General features: G+C 47.7%; 1 protein-coding gene across 1 annotated transcript in view; it reads left to right on the forward strand.

The window, feature by feature from the left end:
- The window catches only part of grin2aa (glutamate receptor, ionotropic, N-methyl D-aspartate 2A, a), a 159,913-nt gene that overhangs the window by 89,979 nt on the left and 52,589 nt on the right, over nucleotides 1–17,345 (forward strand). Inside the window, exon 4 of the mRNA XM_076266168.1 lies at nucleotides 11,645–11,847. Coding sequence (XP_076122283.1) covers nucleotides 11,645–11,847 — 203 coding nt within the window. The remainder of the gene's footprint in view (nucleotides 1–11,644; nucleotides 11,848–17,345) is intronic.

Raw genomic sequence — 17,345 nt, forward strand, 5'->3', positions numbered from 1 at the left:
GTACACGGAGCTTTGAATAAGTGAGCAGAATACAAACTGCCAATGAACACACACACACACACACACACACACACACACACACACATTCAGACATGCTATATAGCCATGTACAACTACGCACAAACAAACACACTCGTTTGGTTATGCAGCCCACACAGGAAAACATGAAAGCACAAACAGATACATTTACACAAACACCAACACAGACACTTGCACTTGTAGAAAACATAACCGTAGAGGACCATGCAGAATCAGCAAGTCAATACCTTCTAATAATATGGCAGTGCATACACTTTGGCCTCTAAGGGGTTTAAGTTCAAGGTGGACTCTGCAAGACGCCTTGAGAGAAATTCATGTTATGGTTTTATATAAAAACAAATTAAGTTAAATTTAATTGTTTTCCTACGTTATCTCACCTGTGGACCCCGCAGATGTAAATAAGGCACAATAGCACTTATTAGAGGACCATCAGAGAGAGTCATGCGCCGCTCTCCAAGTGCTAGATAGATAGATAGATAGATAGATAGATACTTTATTGATCCCCAAGGGAAAATTCAGGACCTGTGCCTAACAAGTGCCTGCCATTCCTCCCAGGTGCAACATCAATCAAAGTTGCCAAGTAATAGTAGTCACCGTAAAGTGATCTAGAAACAAGGTGTTTACTTACCAACTGTCAGTCACATCAAGCACCATTCCAATCGTGTGTGTGTGTGTGTGTGTGTGTGTGTGTGTGTGTGTGTGTGTGTGTGTTTGTACGCACCTGTGTGTGTGTGTGTGTGTGTGTGTGTGTGTGTGTGTGTGTGTGTGTGTGTATGTGTATGTATGTATGTGTGTGTGTGTGTGTGTGTGTGTGTTGATGTGTATGTTATGCCCCTGCACCTGTACCAAATATGAGGCTGAAGAGAACGGTTAATCCCCTGTGGCTCCTAGCAGGAGCTGTGATTGCTTCCCATGAGCTTTGATAGCATCTGAACTTGGAGTTAATCAAAATCTGATCCCTCGGATCTGCCAGGGCCCCCTACACCCTCCCCACCCCTCCATGTCTCCTCCACCACCAACACCAGCACTTGTTCCAAGTTTGCCCTGAGAATTTCATTATTGACAGAGCTGCGGCTCAGAGATGTTGACCCCAGCCGTGGCCAGAGAAAGATATTTATCGGCATGGTCCTGGCCCAGCTTAGGAGAGGGCACTGACCAGCACACACACACACACACACACACACACCCACACATACACACAGACGCAGAGGGGAAATCAGATGTCCAGAGTTAATTAAAAGACACACACACACACACACACACCCACACACACACACACACACACCACACACACAGGCCAATAACTCAATAACTGTATGATGCACATAATGCAATAACATGAGCACATTTAATGAATAATTCAATGAACACACACACACACAAACACACACACAAACACATGCTTTTTATGATTACTGTTCTCATGCACAATCACATATTTTCCCAGCCTCCATCTTTCATAGTTTTTTTTTTCTTCTCACACACATATGCACACATACACACACACAAACACACACTCTCTCTCACACACACACACACACCACACACACATACACACACACACACACACACACACACACACACACACACATACACACACACACACGCACACACACACACACACATATAGGCATAGGTCCAGAACAGCTTAATGCTCTGCGGTAGGTGGAGGTGTGGAGGGGGGCCCTGAGGACTGGCTGTGAGTGGCCAATCTGTGGCTGGCAGTTGTTGTAAACGGAGGCGGTGTGAAACAGATCCTACCGGCGCCGCAGCACGGCCACTGCTAGGCACCCCGCACCACCAGAGGGAGGGATGACATCAACCACAACACCGCCAAACCCTGCCACCGGCCCACTGGGGCTACTGCTGAGAGACATGGAGGGAGAGATGGAGGGAGAGAGAAAGAGAGAGAAAGTGAGGGAGGACAAGGAGAGATAGTATGGAAAAAAATGAAGTACAGAGAGAGAGGGTAAAGGAGACAGTAACCTAGGTAACAATAGCATCCTGTGTGTGAGAGAGAGAGAAACATTGAAAAGGGTTGAGGCCAAAAAGCAGAAACACAACAGAGAGGGGAGAGGAGGGGGGAGAAGAGGAGGAAAAGAGGTAGAGAGAGAGAGAGGGAGAGAGAGAGAGCAGGCCTGGGGCTGGTAATACACCCACCGTGGAGCTCGTAGTGTGCCGGCGTGTGGTTGCTGAGGGTGGATTCTATACACCACCTCTCCATCTCGCCCCCCCCCCCCCCCCCCCCCCTTCCTCCCAGCTGTCTGTCTGCGGGCTCTGCTGCCCCGCAGGATGATTACCATGGTTGAGGTGTCTGTTGACATAACATATGAGATATGGGCAGCAGAAATGTGTGCCTGTGTGTGAGTGCGTTTGTGTGTGTGTGTGTGTGTGTGTGTGTGTGTGTCTGTGTATGTGTGTGTGTGCACGACTTTGTCTGAGAGTGAGGGAGAAAAATAATATATATATAATATATATATATATATATATACACACATATATATAATGTGTGTGTGTGTGTGTGTGTGTGTGTGTGTACGGTATGTGTATGTGTGCCTGTCTGATAGAGTGAGAGAGAAAAAACAATGTATATGGGCCAGGTAGATCAGCTAATTAGTAGAGGTGGTAGGACCGATACATGGCAGGACTTTTACTTTCTGAAGCTGGACTTATACATCTCTGCTCAGAACCTTGCCGACTGAGTTGAAAACATGAATATGAAACAGGCTATAGACATCCACTCTGTGTTCCAAAGCATCAAGTTAGCAGTGTAAGGTAAAAAAAAGGCTAAATAAGCTTACTGCCTGTTTTTCTTTATTTTTGTTGGAATATTTATCTCTTGCTACAGTCTTGTTAAAGGCCAACTCTGACCTGCGTGATAACCTTCTCACATCAGCACAGTTGAAGCAGTGAAAGTACAATGCAATACAAAGAAAAGAACAGAATAGACCCAAACGGAGGTGGAAAAATGATCCATGACAATGTCAAACGACAAAGGCCTGCTAACCTAATCAGTATCGATCGAATACAAGTCGACTGACACTCCAGAGAGTTCCTGGATACCAGCAGCAAGAATAAGGGAGAAAGAAAGAGAGAGAGAGAGAGATGCATTAGATATGAGGATTTTATAACTGGCAAGAAATTGTGCGATAAGATAAAACTGTATTAAGACAATGACACAGTGATAAAGTTATCCTACCACCGCGGGGGGAAAAAATAAGGAAAAATCAGCTCTATAGGACGTTAATCCGACATAATGCACTGATCGAGCACCGGCAAAGTGTGAAAAGCTGTCCTCGGAGAGAACGTGTGTAGAGGAGTGTGGCGAAGATTGCTGTTGTGCCAAGATGTCGTTCTGGGGCAATTACGGACGTCGGGGTGTCAGCGTGCCGTCCTCTCTCTCCACTGGGATCAAGAGACGAGGCACGAGGATGCCGCTGAGGGAAGGTGTTATTATGGGGTACGGGAGGAATGCAGGTGTTTTGCCGAGCTCGCTCATGCGTTAAGGATTGTTTCAATCATCCACCGCTACCAGAGAGAGAGAGAGGGAGAGAGGGATAGAGAGAGAGAGGGAGAGTCGTTTGGAATATAGCCGTCATGCGCTGCATGGGTGCGTCACTTAATAAGGGCTCAGCGGTTAAAACAAGACATCTGCCTCCGTTTGGGGGATTGTCTGAGGAAGAGAGTGGCTGTCGCCTTCATTTTGTTATTTGGTTATTTATCCCCTAGAATAATGGCTGCCGGCAGGTGTCCTCATAGCCAGGTGTATGTGTTTTCGTGTCGGCGCATGTAGCGGCACTTTCAAAACTCACATACACACACACACACACTGATCCTCCCAATCCCGTCAAATAGAGCTGTCACCAACCGCTGTCCATCCCACATGAAAATCTTTCTCTCACTCTCTTCTCTCTCTCTCTTGTGTCTATCTATCTATCTATCTCTCCATCTCTCTGTGGGAGTGCATGTCCCCTCTCTGAGCCCAGGCCTTTTGTCTCCTCGACCAGACTTGACTGAAGGTGAATTGCTTGTGTTGTTTTATTTAGTTGGAGGCCAGCAACGTGCCCAAAGAGGGCCCTCCGGAGAGGACTGCCCTGTCACGCTGGGCTTAGCTCAAAGAAATACAGGAGGGAGAGAGGGAGGGGAGCGAGGGACCCATCCTGATATTGCCTATAAATCTGGGTATCGCTGATGGTTTTGATGCTATTGTCCGGCGGTGTAATGGAATGTCGTCCCACTCGAACTAATCCGCCTATCTGGGCGACCTCGCTAGGGCCTGCGGTGAATTGGCCAAGTGACTTGGCTACAGAGAGCGTCAGCAGCAGCAGCAGTAGCAGCAGCCGCGAGTAAGCTCCTTTGGAGCTCCCATCATTGCCCCTTTTCCCTGTTGCCTCCTCTCTCTCACACACACACACACACACACTCACACACACACACACACACACACACACACACACACACACACACACACACATCTTTCCCTCGCCACACAGCTTTATATTGTTTAGTCAGAGTTCATTAAAACGTCGCGCCATCTTTTTAACTGAGCTGGGCCCGTCCCGTTTATGAGCGGTGGGGGGGAGGGGGGGGGGACGTTTAATACGCAGCGACGCTCAGCTTAGCTTTGGAAAATTACGCCTTCTCAGGGATGTGCCACTGCCGCCGCTGACAGGAGAGTGGGTTTTCAGGTGTCAGGCGACAAGGGAAGCAGCAGAAGAGGTCGAGGTCCCTTTCTGTAAATAGGCTCCAGTAGCATCACTGAAAGCATCACTGCATCCCATAGCAATAGCAATGGAGGGAGATGAGAGAGGGGGAGATGGGCAGCATCAGTGTGGAGGTATGGTATCGCACTCTGCTGCTACGGTGCCTTTAATTAAAGGGAAGGTTGTTGTAGATTGTGGCCATGGGTGTGTGATGAAGCTCTGGGTATGCCTGCCAGTACTGTTAGTAGACATAGACTACAGTTATGTTAGTCAGTTTTTCTCTCTTTGTTTTTTATTTTTTATTTTTATTCTTTTGCTTTATTTCTTTTGTTCATTCTTCATCATTCTCTCTATCCTTCCTTCTCTGCACTTCAAAAACATTTCTCACATACACAAACACACACACATACACACACACACACACACCACCACCGCCAGCACTCACCTCGACCCGTCCACGTTTAATCACTGCGGCTATAAATAGCCAATCAGAGAGTCAGGCTTCCCCTAGCTAACGAGTCTGTGGGACATTAAGGAACAGGTTGACTTATCTAACACTGCAATTAGAGACCTCCCATCAGTGATTACACCCTTGGCTCTTGCGTCTGATTCGCAGTCGGAGCGCAGCACTCCCTCACTCCCCTCTACGCCCCCCGCCCCCCCCCCCCCCCCTGCATCGCTCACTCTCACGCTACGCTGAACCCTGACGTCCCTCAGAGTTAGTGCGTTGAAGGGTGTTAAGTTAAATAAAACAGTGGGAGTTGTCTGTTTGCCGCACAGCCGCACAGAGTACATGTCCCCCCCCCCCTTCTCTCTATCTCAATATGTTACATTGTTTTTTCTTTTTCGGAGTCGCCATCGATCGAGCTGTTTGGGTTTGTGAATTTATGGCCGCTTTTTCTGTAATTGCCTGGTGCTGGGGTTATTTCCAGAGACAGGAAGACAGGAAGAGAGGAGACTGAGTCACCGGGAGGTGTTGTGCTCTTGCTCCTCTGTTTAGCAAGGAATTCGGGCCCCTCACGCGTCAGCTTGACATCTCCAGACCCCCTCTTTCCCCATGGTCTGGCCAAGCCATGCGCCATAGAGATCCGTTTGAAATCCGTCATATTCCCTATAGTTTGCTGATTGGCTAGCCTACTTTTTTTTTTTCAATACAAATTGTTTTTACAGTTACAAACTGTGTCATACAGCTCACAGACTGGGATTAAGCCATTCATATGTAACCAAGAGTATAATCAAATCAATGTGATTCCTTTTTCTATATGACATTGGTATAAATACATATCAGAGATTTAACGATTCATCGTAAATCTCTACAGAAATCATTTGTAGGTGCTAAGCGGCTCTGAGGTAGACTAAACAGCACTGTATCAAGTTCCATGCTCAGTGAATTTGAGCCATTCCACCCTTGAGCTGGAAAATATTGATAGACCCATTGTCTGTTACCCCCCTTGGGCAGTTGTGCTGGCAAGCTCTTGACACACAATCTTCCCTTCCCCTACAAAACACAAGAGTGGTTTAATTACCTACCGAGCTGAATTAGAGCAGGGAGTTTGTTGTTGTAATGGCCCGTGTGCAGCGCAGCAGCTTCGGTTGGGCATCACGGCTCTGGGATTGCTCGCTATACAAAAAAAAAGGTCTTTGGTCAGTTTAGACGCCATTGTACGAGAATTGGGGATGACTCGACCGAACAAATCTGACCAAAACCCTTCTGTGACCCCCTTGTCTAGAATGGCGGTGATGGTAGAGGCAACAAATGGAGAGAATAGAGAGAGAGAGAGAGAGAGAGAGATTGAAAGGAAGAGTGAGAGAACACAGTACTGATTGGAAGAGAAAGACAGGAATGCAATCCACGGGCACCAAATCTATTTGCTCCGTGACCATGGCAATGCTCAGCGAGCAAACAATTAAAATGCTAATTCGCTATCCCTGTGGTAAGGTGCTAATGATTTAGCCAGTCATCCAGAGTCTAATGAATAGCTTCTGGTGAAGGTTACGGGCCTGATACACTGCCACCATCGAGGACAAACCTCTTTGGACCAATAACAGCACACATTGTTTTATGCGCAGCACAGGGGTCAAAGGAAATTCAATAAGTGGTGTTTGAAATGAAATATGAGTCACGGTTGCCCACGGCTACAACAGATAGCTGGGGTCACTTGAGAGGAGGCCCACGTCTTGGCTCTGACACATCCTGTCTGTCTTTATTGTATTCTTCTGTCTGTGGGTGTGCATGGATGTGTCTTTGAATCTGTTTGTGTCTGTGCATGTGTGTGTGTGTGTGTGTGTGTGTGTGTGTGTGTGTGTGTGTGTGTGTGTGTGTGTGTGTGTGTGTGTGTGTGTGTGTGTGTGTGTGTGTGTGTGTGTGTGTGTGTGTGTGTGTGTGTGTGTGTGTGTGTTTGTGTGTGTGCGTGCGTGCGTGCGTGCGTGCGTGCCTGCGTGTGTCTGTGTTGCTTTTCCTCTTTTGTACATGTCATATTCACAAGCACATACATGGCGACAACTTCCACCTGCACTCTCAGTAAACAGACATAGAGAGAAAGCTCTCTCTCCCTCCATCTTTCTCTCTCTCTCTAACACACACACACACACACACTGACACAAACACACACACAAACACACAAACACATGCATAGAAACACACCTATACACAATCACGCACATATTCCCCGCCGCACACATTCACTGAGCTGTCCTTACGGCGTGGAGTGTTTCTTTTTTTGTTTCAAGTATTTATGTTTTTTTTAGAGATAAACAACAAACTTCTTTTCTATTAAGCGCTACAATACAATGATGGGGAAATTAAGCATCTTAATGTGAATTCTCCGCACCATTGCTTTGCAAAGCTTCCTTTTAATTATATTTACCTAATGAGGCTGTTTTGATGCACTGCACCTCTCCATGTTACTGCTGCAGAGCAATAGAGTGGAGCCCCCTCACCCCCCACCCCTCCCCCCTCCCCTCTCCCCTCTCCGTCCACCAAGCTGAGCCTGAGACCGAGGCTGCCTGTCCACGGATTCTGATTATATCTAGAGTGGCTAAAACGCTGCCATTTTGTTGTGTTTGTGTTGCGTGTAACCCTGGTATTTTTCTGCATCGATTGGACCCTATCTAATTTCTACCTCTGGGCCAATCTCTACACCCAATCCCCCACCCCCCTCCACCCCCCCCCAGGCTTTCTGTAAGGGGACTTGTCTGATTTACGATTCATTTCCTCATCAGAGGCACAGGCAACATATTTGTTTTGAGGCATTTTATTAGAGTGGGTATAATCACACGCTTTCAGCACTGTAACAGTAGTGTCCGTGCCTTGGTTTTTATAAGCCCATGATATATGATCATAGAGAGTTAGATTGCCCTTAAGGATAGAGGAGATAGAGTGGCGTCTTGGATGCTCTCCCTCCTCTCTCCTCTCCTCTGCCTCTCCTCCTCCTCTCCTCTCCTTTCCTCTTCTCCTCCTCCTCCTCTCCTCTTCCATCCTCTCCTCTCCTCTTCCTCCCCTCTTCCTCCTCCTCTCCTCTCCTCCTCCTCCCCTCTCCTCTCTCCTGGAGCCCCTCTCCTCTGCAGGCCTGCTGTATTGAAATTGATTTTGATACGCTGGCCAGGATTGAATCTAATTGAATGCAATTGTGCCTTAAAGAGATGAAGGGCTGGGCTGGGCTCTAGGGCTTTTGGCGGGCCACGTCAGATACTATGTGTGGTGTGTGTGAGTGTGTGTGTGTATGTGTGTGTGTGTGTGTGTGTGTGTGTGTGTGTGTGTGTGTGTGTGTGTGTGTTTATGAGTGATAGTGGGTATGTGTATGACTTTTTATGCTGATGGGATGGCGTGGTGGTTACGAGTGACTAGCATATTTTAATAGTGTGTGTGAATGTGTTCTTAGTGTGAATGTGAGTGTGCGTGTATGTGTGTTAATGTGTTCTTAGTGTGAATGTGTGTGTGTGTGTGTGTGTGTGTGTGTGTGTGTGTGTTTGTGCATGTGTGTGAATGTGTTCTTAGTGTGAATGTGTGTGTGTGTGTTAATGTGTTCTTAGTCTGGACGAGGGTCTGCTGTCAGAGAAAATGAACGTGGGAAAATGAGACTGGACAGAGTGGGAATTCTCCTGCACCCTCTGTTCTGCAGAAGAGACAGTGTGTATGTGATGTGCTTGAGAAACAGAATTTCTCTCTCTCTCTCTCTCTCTCTACTATCTGTGTGTGTGTGTGTGTGTGTCTGTCACTAGGTGTGTGACAGACAGAGCCCACACAAGCAGGCGGCGTATGTATGTGTGTGTGTGTGTGTGTGTGTGTGTGTGTGTGTGTGTGTGTGTGTGTGTGTTTGTGTGTGTGTATGTGTGTGTGTGTGTGTGTGTGTGTCCCTCACATGTGTCTCTCTGTGTGTGTAAAGTTTTGAAGGGCAGTTCAAGAAGAACTTCAAAGGCAGCGCACTTTTTTATGTAAAGTCAGCTTGAATGCTTGAATGCTCCAAAGTGTAACAGAGGGAAGGAGGAGGGAGAGAGGGGGCAAGCGAGCGAGTGCATGAGGGGTAGACAGAGAGAGAGAGAGAGAAAGAGAGAGAGAGGGAGAGAGAGAGAGAAAGAGATAAAAAAAGGGAGGGAGGAGGGGGGCAAGAGTGAACATTTGCAATTTCTGAATCCTGTTACATTAACAATTTATCACACGGAGCACTGCCGCTGTTTCCCATGTGCCACTGGCATGGTCGGCTCCGTAATATTTCTGAGGCGTGGTGACATCACCGGCCTTCAAAACAAACTGAATTATTCAGCGGCTCTTCTGCTTCGTCGGCTCGTCATCAATACGGGACCTCGTCATGCCACGATCGGGATGCGGGACAGGTACTGTATTCCGCGTCCGTCTCACTTCTAATGCGAGCACTATGGGTATTGACATGTACAAGCCAAAGGGAATTATTTCTATGCTCTACAGGCTTTCAGGGCGGCATTACGTAGAGTTGAATCCCTGATCCTGGCACAATGCGAAAGTGGAGAGATGTTCTTTTGCGAGACCTGGGCAAATAAACGAAACAATGAGGCCTTTTCATCTGCTGTGACGTACGCGAAAGTAAATCCTCTTTGATTATTCCGATGAGACTAATTAGGGTGTGCTTTCCGTAGAACTTTCAGTGGAAGCGCCCCGTAGCGCTCGCCGATAACAGCTTTTTGAAATGCATCTGGCCCTGATCTGACGAGCACCTGACGGATCCGTGCCGGCTCCAGGCCACGCCCGCTCCGGGACCGCTTGGCAAGTCCGATGATATCTGGGTTATCTTGTCCCTCCCGCTCTCTTCATCACTGGCAAACAAAGCCATGCAGTTTGATGCTCTTTTATTCACCAGTCCCCTGAGTGACAGATCACCCCAAACACAAAGACACACACACACACACACACACACACACACACACACACATACACACACACCCTTGTCATTAGCTTGAATCGACAGAGATGGACTTAATGCGTTTATCACACATCGCAAAACAAAAGCCTGGTGGACAGAAGCCGTCACCAGCTGAGGCGCCAAGGCAGGGCATGGAGCCTGCCGGTGTTATTGGGACCCGCGCCTGACCCGGGCTCGCCAACAGGCCTCGATGCTAAGTGTCAGTCCACTGCGAGGCCTGCTTGACCTGGATAAGTGGCTCCGGGTGGTTCTCTCTCTCTCTCTGTCTTCCTCTCTCTCGCTCTCTCTGTCTTCCTCTCTCTCTCTCTCTCTGTTTTTTTCTGTCTCGCTCTCTCTGTCTCTCTCTCGCTTGCGGTGGCTGTCACGTCCGTCAGTGGCACACAAAATTAGCGCAGCGGGTTTTTGGTCACTGTCATGTTCTGAGAGGCATTTGAGTGTGTGTGTGTGTGGGGGGGGGGTGTTGCTGGGGGAGAGACTCTTAGAGAGGAAGAAGAAAAAGAGAGAGGGGGATGGAAAGACAGATAGAGAGAGAGAAAGAGAGAGGGAGAGAGAGCATGGGTGGAACAGGATTATTCTCCACTGCAGTGACACAGCGATGGGATTAGCAGCATTAGCCCAGATGTTTTGTGGTGTGCGGGTTAGCGTCACTCCAGCAGCGCCACTCCACACCACACCACGTCATGCCACGTCACGGCAGCTATCGATCTCATCACCACGCCTCGGCGCGCCTGACACATGCCCTGCAGTGCAGTCGGCCCAAATCTGCCTCATATCACACCCCTCTCCCAGCACACTCACATGGATGCAGGGCGCGGGTGCACATTGCACAAGGCCTGGATGGACATTCTTAAACAGGAGCTCAATCAGTCAAGCATACAAACATTGTAAATAATAGTATATAATAATATATAAATGGGTATTGTACATATGCAAGCAAGATTATTTGGGTCAGAGAGACCTTGTGCATCCATACATGTCGAAACACACACCCATAACAAATAAAAGTCTACATCTCTGATACACTTTAAAAACGAATGTGACACAAAAAATGTGTTGTCCCTATCTGGACATAAAGATGTGTTAAAAACAATGCACATTTGTTTTAAGAGTGTATGCATGCTTATTTATTTGAGTAAATAAATGATGCTTGTCATCCTCTACCTGGGCCCCATTCTCTGGTATTTATGCACCTTTTCCTGAGTTGGTTCTAGATTTGTCCTCCACAAGCTGCTGCAGAGCATGCATATGCCACTGTGCACAGGCCAGTGATGGATATGTTGTCCTTGTTGTTGATGCGCTGTCATGCAATATGATTCTCTGCTCCCCAGTGAGCCGTGTGTGTGTGTGTGTGTGTGTGAGCTCAAGAGAGCTGTGTCACAGTCTGTTGTGCTCTGTGGTTTTGCCCCATGGGTGTATCGAGGGAAAAGGGGAGCGGGTTCTATCTATTCGGTTCACTCTTCATCTCTCTCCCTCCCTCTCTCTCCCTCTCTCTCTCCTCTTCTGCAGATGGGTAAGTGGGAGAACCGGACCCTGACCCTGAAGTTCCCCGTGTGGCCACGCTACAACGCGTTTGGCGACGCCGAGCCCGACGACAATCATCTGAGCATCGTGACCCTGGAGGAGGCCCCCTTCGTCATCGTGGAGAACGTGGAGCGACGCACGGGCACCTGCATGAGGAACTCGGTGCCCTGCCGCAAGTACATCAAAGAGTAAGTGTCCTTCTTCGTCATTCTACTCTTCTTTTCTTTTACTTTTTGACTCCTTCGTTTCTTCTCCTCTTCCTTATTCTCACTGGGTAATCATTTCTCCCTCTCTCCGTCTCCCACTTTTCTTCTTAATTGTCGCTGGCTGTTCATTCTTTCTATCCCACTTTTTCATTTCTTCTCCCTCCTTCTTTTTCTCTCTCCTCTCTCCATCCGTATCTGTGTCTCTCATTCGCTCTCGTCCCCCATGCCTCGTCTCTTGCTGCTACACCATTTTCTCCATTCGATGGTTAAAACCGCATCACTCTCTCTTGCCCTCCTCCTCCCTGGCTGTCTCATCTTCCCTCCATTTGATACCCATTTCCCCCCATTCAGGGCCTCGTCTTCACCTGAAATGCCCCACTTCATCAAACGGCAAGAGCCATAGTGGAAGAACACTGGCGTTTCTTTTTCTGGGTTCTCTCTCTATAAACACAAACTGTTATGCTTTTGTTAGTTTCCCCTGCTTTGTTACCTTTTTTGTCTCACTTTTTAAACAAAACATGCAGGTCTGAATAAAACTCATTATTTGTTATATTGCACAAAATATTGCTCATGGCCTCTTGAAGACCCCCTGAAGATGTCCCAGCTGGTCTCCCTTTCTGACCCCGCGACTGCATTCAGCACTTACATTACACGTTCCACATGATCCCAGCACAGCTTACAGGCTTTTAATAGGCTGATTAGATATGCAGCACACACACACGCACACACGCGCGCGCACACACATACACACACACACACACACACACACACACACAGTCACATTTAAACATTTTGTTTAAATGGATCTTGTGAAATGGCCTCCTCTGTCTGAGTCCCATTGGGGTGTATTTCAGTGATTAATGGTAGGGCTGAATAATGTCCACCCTCCCCTAAAGGAATGCACACAGGGCCTGAACACCACTGTGCTTTATGGAGTGCTAAATAGGGCAAAGAATATATGATCTCCGAGGATCACTGTAACAAGCTCTGTGATGACTGAGCCACAGAACTTCCTCACTGAAGAAGACACGCACGCAAACACACACACACACACACACACACACACTCACACACACATACACACGTCTCACACACACACACACACACACACACACACACACACACACACACACACACACACACACACACACACACAAACACTCACACACACACACACACACACACAGACACACACACACACACACACACACAAACACAAACACACACAAACACACAGACACACACACACACTCACACACACATTACACACAGCACACGTGTCTCATGCTTGCCACACATGTCCACTTAACAGGCCAGTGCCTTTGCACTGCCTTACCCTCCGACAGCCCGATGCCCAGTCAGGCAGCAATAGTGCCCATTTGGAGGCTGGGAGCAGCGGGCGAGAGCAGAGTGGAGCGGAGGAGAGGAGAGGAGGAAAAGAGAGGAGAAGAGAGCAGAGGAGAGGAGAGAAGAGGAGAGTGAAGGAGAGGACAGTGAAGGAGAGGAGAAGGGGCACAGGGGAAGAGCCGGTCAGGCCAGGCGGGAGGGCTACAGTGGGTAGAGGGGGCCGCTGTTCGTTCATGCATGTGGAAGCATTCGCAACAAGCACTGGAGCAAAGCGTGGAGCAGAGCGACCCAGTACAGCATAGCACAGCCCAGAGCAGGAGGCCGCTCCACAACACAGAGCAGGACACCAACACACCACACCACAACACAACACAACACACCACAACACACCACAACACAACACAACACACCACACCACACCACAACACAACACAACACAACACACCACAACACACCACACCACACCACAACACAACACAACACACCACAACACACCACACCACACCACACCACAACACAACACAACACAACACAACACAACACACCACACCACACCACACCACAACACACCACACCACCCAACACCACACCACAACACACCACACCACCCAACACCACCCAACACCACAACACACCACACCACACCATGCTCCACAGTTTCCATGGTATAAGTTGTTCCACAGCATGGCTTGGTGTTCACTGTTCACTCTCTCCACAGTCTGACTGGTGCAGTGGCTACAGAGTTTTGATATTCTGCGTGTAATGCAGGGATTTGCTGTGGGGCCCCATTTGGCTCTCTTTTTTTTCCTGCTGAATGGATAGTCAAATACTGAGTCAGCGCTCTGTGCCATTCATCCTAGCGCTGCACAAAAATGTTCGGCAGACAGACAGGATCCGAACCCCCTCATAACAAACAGCATAAGTATGGTGTCAGTCATCGTAAAAACGTACAAGCGGGCTCGCTCAACACGGTGCTGCTGCTGACGCTGCCGCTGCAGCGGATGCTGATGGAGCAGACCACATGTAAGGGAGTCGTCTTCTCATCATGTGTACGGTCTGCTTGCTGTCGCGGTGATAACAGTCCCATGATGTGTGGACAGGTCTCAAGAGCGCCTTAGTGGGCCTGGGTAGGGGTCTCTGGAGTCTGGGGAGTTTGGAAATGACAAAGGTTGCGTGCTTCTATCCTGGTACAACCTCTGTGGCTTAATGAGACTTCAAAGATGCACATCTAATCTACAGTAATTTCCTGTGTATTAGCCACATTGTGCATAAGCCACTGGACAGTGTTTTATGCAAGTTAAAAAGACAAAACCATATGAATACTATATTAACTGTCCCTGTGTATTAACCTCATAGCTAAAGAAATGTTGCAATATCAAATTATAAAATGCGGCTAATAGTTGGAAAATTACGGTAAAATACTTTTTGCCCGACTCTTAACAGTCCTCTAGCTGTCAGTTCTGTGTGGAGAAACTCTACTGTGTGTGTTTGTCAGTCTTGACTTTGTATATGGGCCACAAAACAAGGGGGCTCAGATGAGCCATACCCAATGTTGCTCAGTCATCATGCTGCTTCTGCTGCATGACAGAGATGGATGTAACTTGATCGGCTGATAAGCTGAAATATCAACAACCTGTTTGCTAGAATCACAGACTGGACCTTTAAGCATACAGCTCTCGTAAAGCTGTCAATCACCCTGGCGCTGCAGACTGAGCTTCCGTTCAGAGAAATGTCCCCTTGACCCCGTGCGTTTGACTGCTTCACATCTCCAGGCCCCTCGAGAATCTCTGATAATTACTGTAACTGACATTTTTTATTCATGCCATTTAAAAAAAGAGTTTCTGTCATATAACTCCTTGGGGAGCTCACATTTTGTTTTTGCCATTTTGTCTTTTTAATTTATTTGGTGCCAAGCGTCGCCCTTTGGAATAGTTGAGAGCAGAGAAGAGTTGCCGTGTCAAGCTGTCTGAAAATGAAAGCGTTTTCTGTCACAGTCCATTTAGTCGATATTGTACACCAAAGCTGCTTAACAGTACGGTGAATTCAAATGTTCATCTTTTGTGTTACCTGTGAGCTGAAGCGGCGATCGCGCTGTGAGCAGAGCACTGGGCTTAAACATTAGTCCTATGGGCCTGCTGGAGTGTATCCAAATTAGATGACTATGTTCTTTCTCTATTCTTCAGCCGAACGTCAAAATGCTTTTCATACGCATGTCAAAACTGATAAAAACCTTGAATTTCAAAAGTTCCACGTAAACTCAGGACACAAGCACATTTGAACATACACAAGCAGTCAATTGCATATTTGCATGGCTGCAAAAGAAATAGAGCACTAAATGCTTATACACATGGTATAAATACAGATTGCCCGTACACAGTTTCATATAGCTCATAGTGGCATGGCTACATGCCAAGACATGCACACAAGGTAAAATGTTGTGATTCATTCAACCACACACACACACACACACACACACACACACACACACACACACACACACACACACACACACACACACACACATACACACACACACACCGAACACATTATGCCCACTCCTGTCTACAAAACTGGCCACACACACACACACACACACACACACACACACACACACACACACACACACACACACAAACTCAGTCATACAAATAGTCCGACCCGTTTGTTTGGGCTAGCTGAGTGACATTGTTATTATCAGTGCAGAGCAAATTTGCTTTAGGAGCCACTGCTAATGTGTCCATCCATTACATCCGCTGCTTATTTGTCTGCCACGCAGGCCATCCCTGGCCTGGCAAGAGAGATCACAAAAATCCATAAAGCAAGCGGCGGCCGTAATGCACTTTTTGCAGGGCTTCGTTATAGCGCTCGGACAGGCGCTACACCCCACAAATGTAATAATTGCTTTACTGGTCCTTCAAAGTGCCATCTTTGGTGGATGACCACCTTAGGCTCTCATATAACAAGGGGTTATGGGAGAGGGAATTCGCCCTGTGCTGTGGATACAGCAAGCAAACACGGTTGGCACTGTGTCTTCATAATCCTTAATTGGTGGGGTGTTTCGGGCAAGTGAGAGGGGGGCCGTGACAGGACTGACCGGGCACTTATTGGCGCTCTGAGAGAGAGAGAGAGAGAGAGAGAGAGAGAGAGAATGAGGCTAGGCTCAGTAATATAGATCCCCGCTGCAAGAAACTCAGGGATGAACTGCTGCCAAGAGCTGGGGGAATTCACTGAGTGCGTCATCGTAACAGAACTGCAGGGAGAGAGAGAGAGATAGAGAGAGAATGAAAGAGTGAGTGAGAGGGAGTGTTAGAGAGAAAGAGAGGGAGAGGAAGACGAGATTGATTTTACCACAAATTTCGCTGAGGCAGTGCATCTCTCTCCCTCATTCTCTCTTGCCCCCTCTCTCCCTCTCTCTCTCTCTTTCCCACTCCCTCTCTCTCTTTTCCGTTACCTCTCTCTCTCTCTCTCCCTCTCCCCCGCTCTCTCTCTCTCATATCATGGAGACCCATGCAGGAAGGTTCGTTATACGCTCCTGTGAATCTGACAAAAGTCAATACCTTTCTTTATTTCATTTTTTTTGTACATGTATGCCTTTGCGGCATTAGCAGCTCTGCACAGCCTTCCTCCTTCTCTGGCGGTTCCGGCCTTGTCAGACAGGCCTCTCTTTGCTCTCACTGATTAATGAATGGCGGCTGCAGGGCTGTGCCAGCCATTAATCGAGCTGGGGAAATGTGATTGAGCGAGAGCTCACTCCTTACGATGACGAGACACACTTCTGTTGCCGCATATGGCCTCTGTAATTTATTCAACGGCTCTTGTGGTCCCGGAAAGAAAAAAAAGAAGAAAAAAAAACTTTCCCCTCACTTCAAAAAAAGTTAACTTCTTGTAGGAAGTGGAGAAGTCAGTCATCTATAGAGTGACAACTGGAGGATGGGAGAGAGGAAGGGGGAGAGAAAGGGCCTGTGTGGATGTTTATTTATTTATTTATTTATTTCACACAGGAGTTCATAAATGGTGTTTGTTGTGTTCTCTGTTTGTGTGTTTTTTTCCCCCTCCTTCTCGCCCATCCTTGGCACTCTTTCCTCGCTAGTTTTGATCCTCAAAAGGACACGGAGTGAGCTTGGTCGTAATTA

This window comes from Alosa pseudoharengus, unplaced genomic scaffold (assembly GCF_046254945.1).
Source record: "Alosa pseudoharengus isolate Yale_2024_CS ecotype anadromous, Long Island Sound unplaced genomic scaffold, YU_APseudo_1.1 YU_APseudo_1.1_scf_4, whole genome shotgun sequence".
NCBI lineage: Eukaryota > Metazoa > Chordata > Actinopteri > Clupeiformes > Clupeidae > Alosa > Alosa pseudoharengus.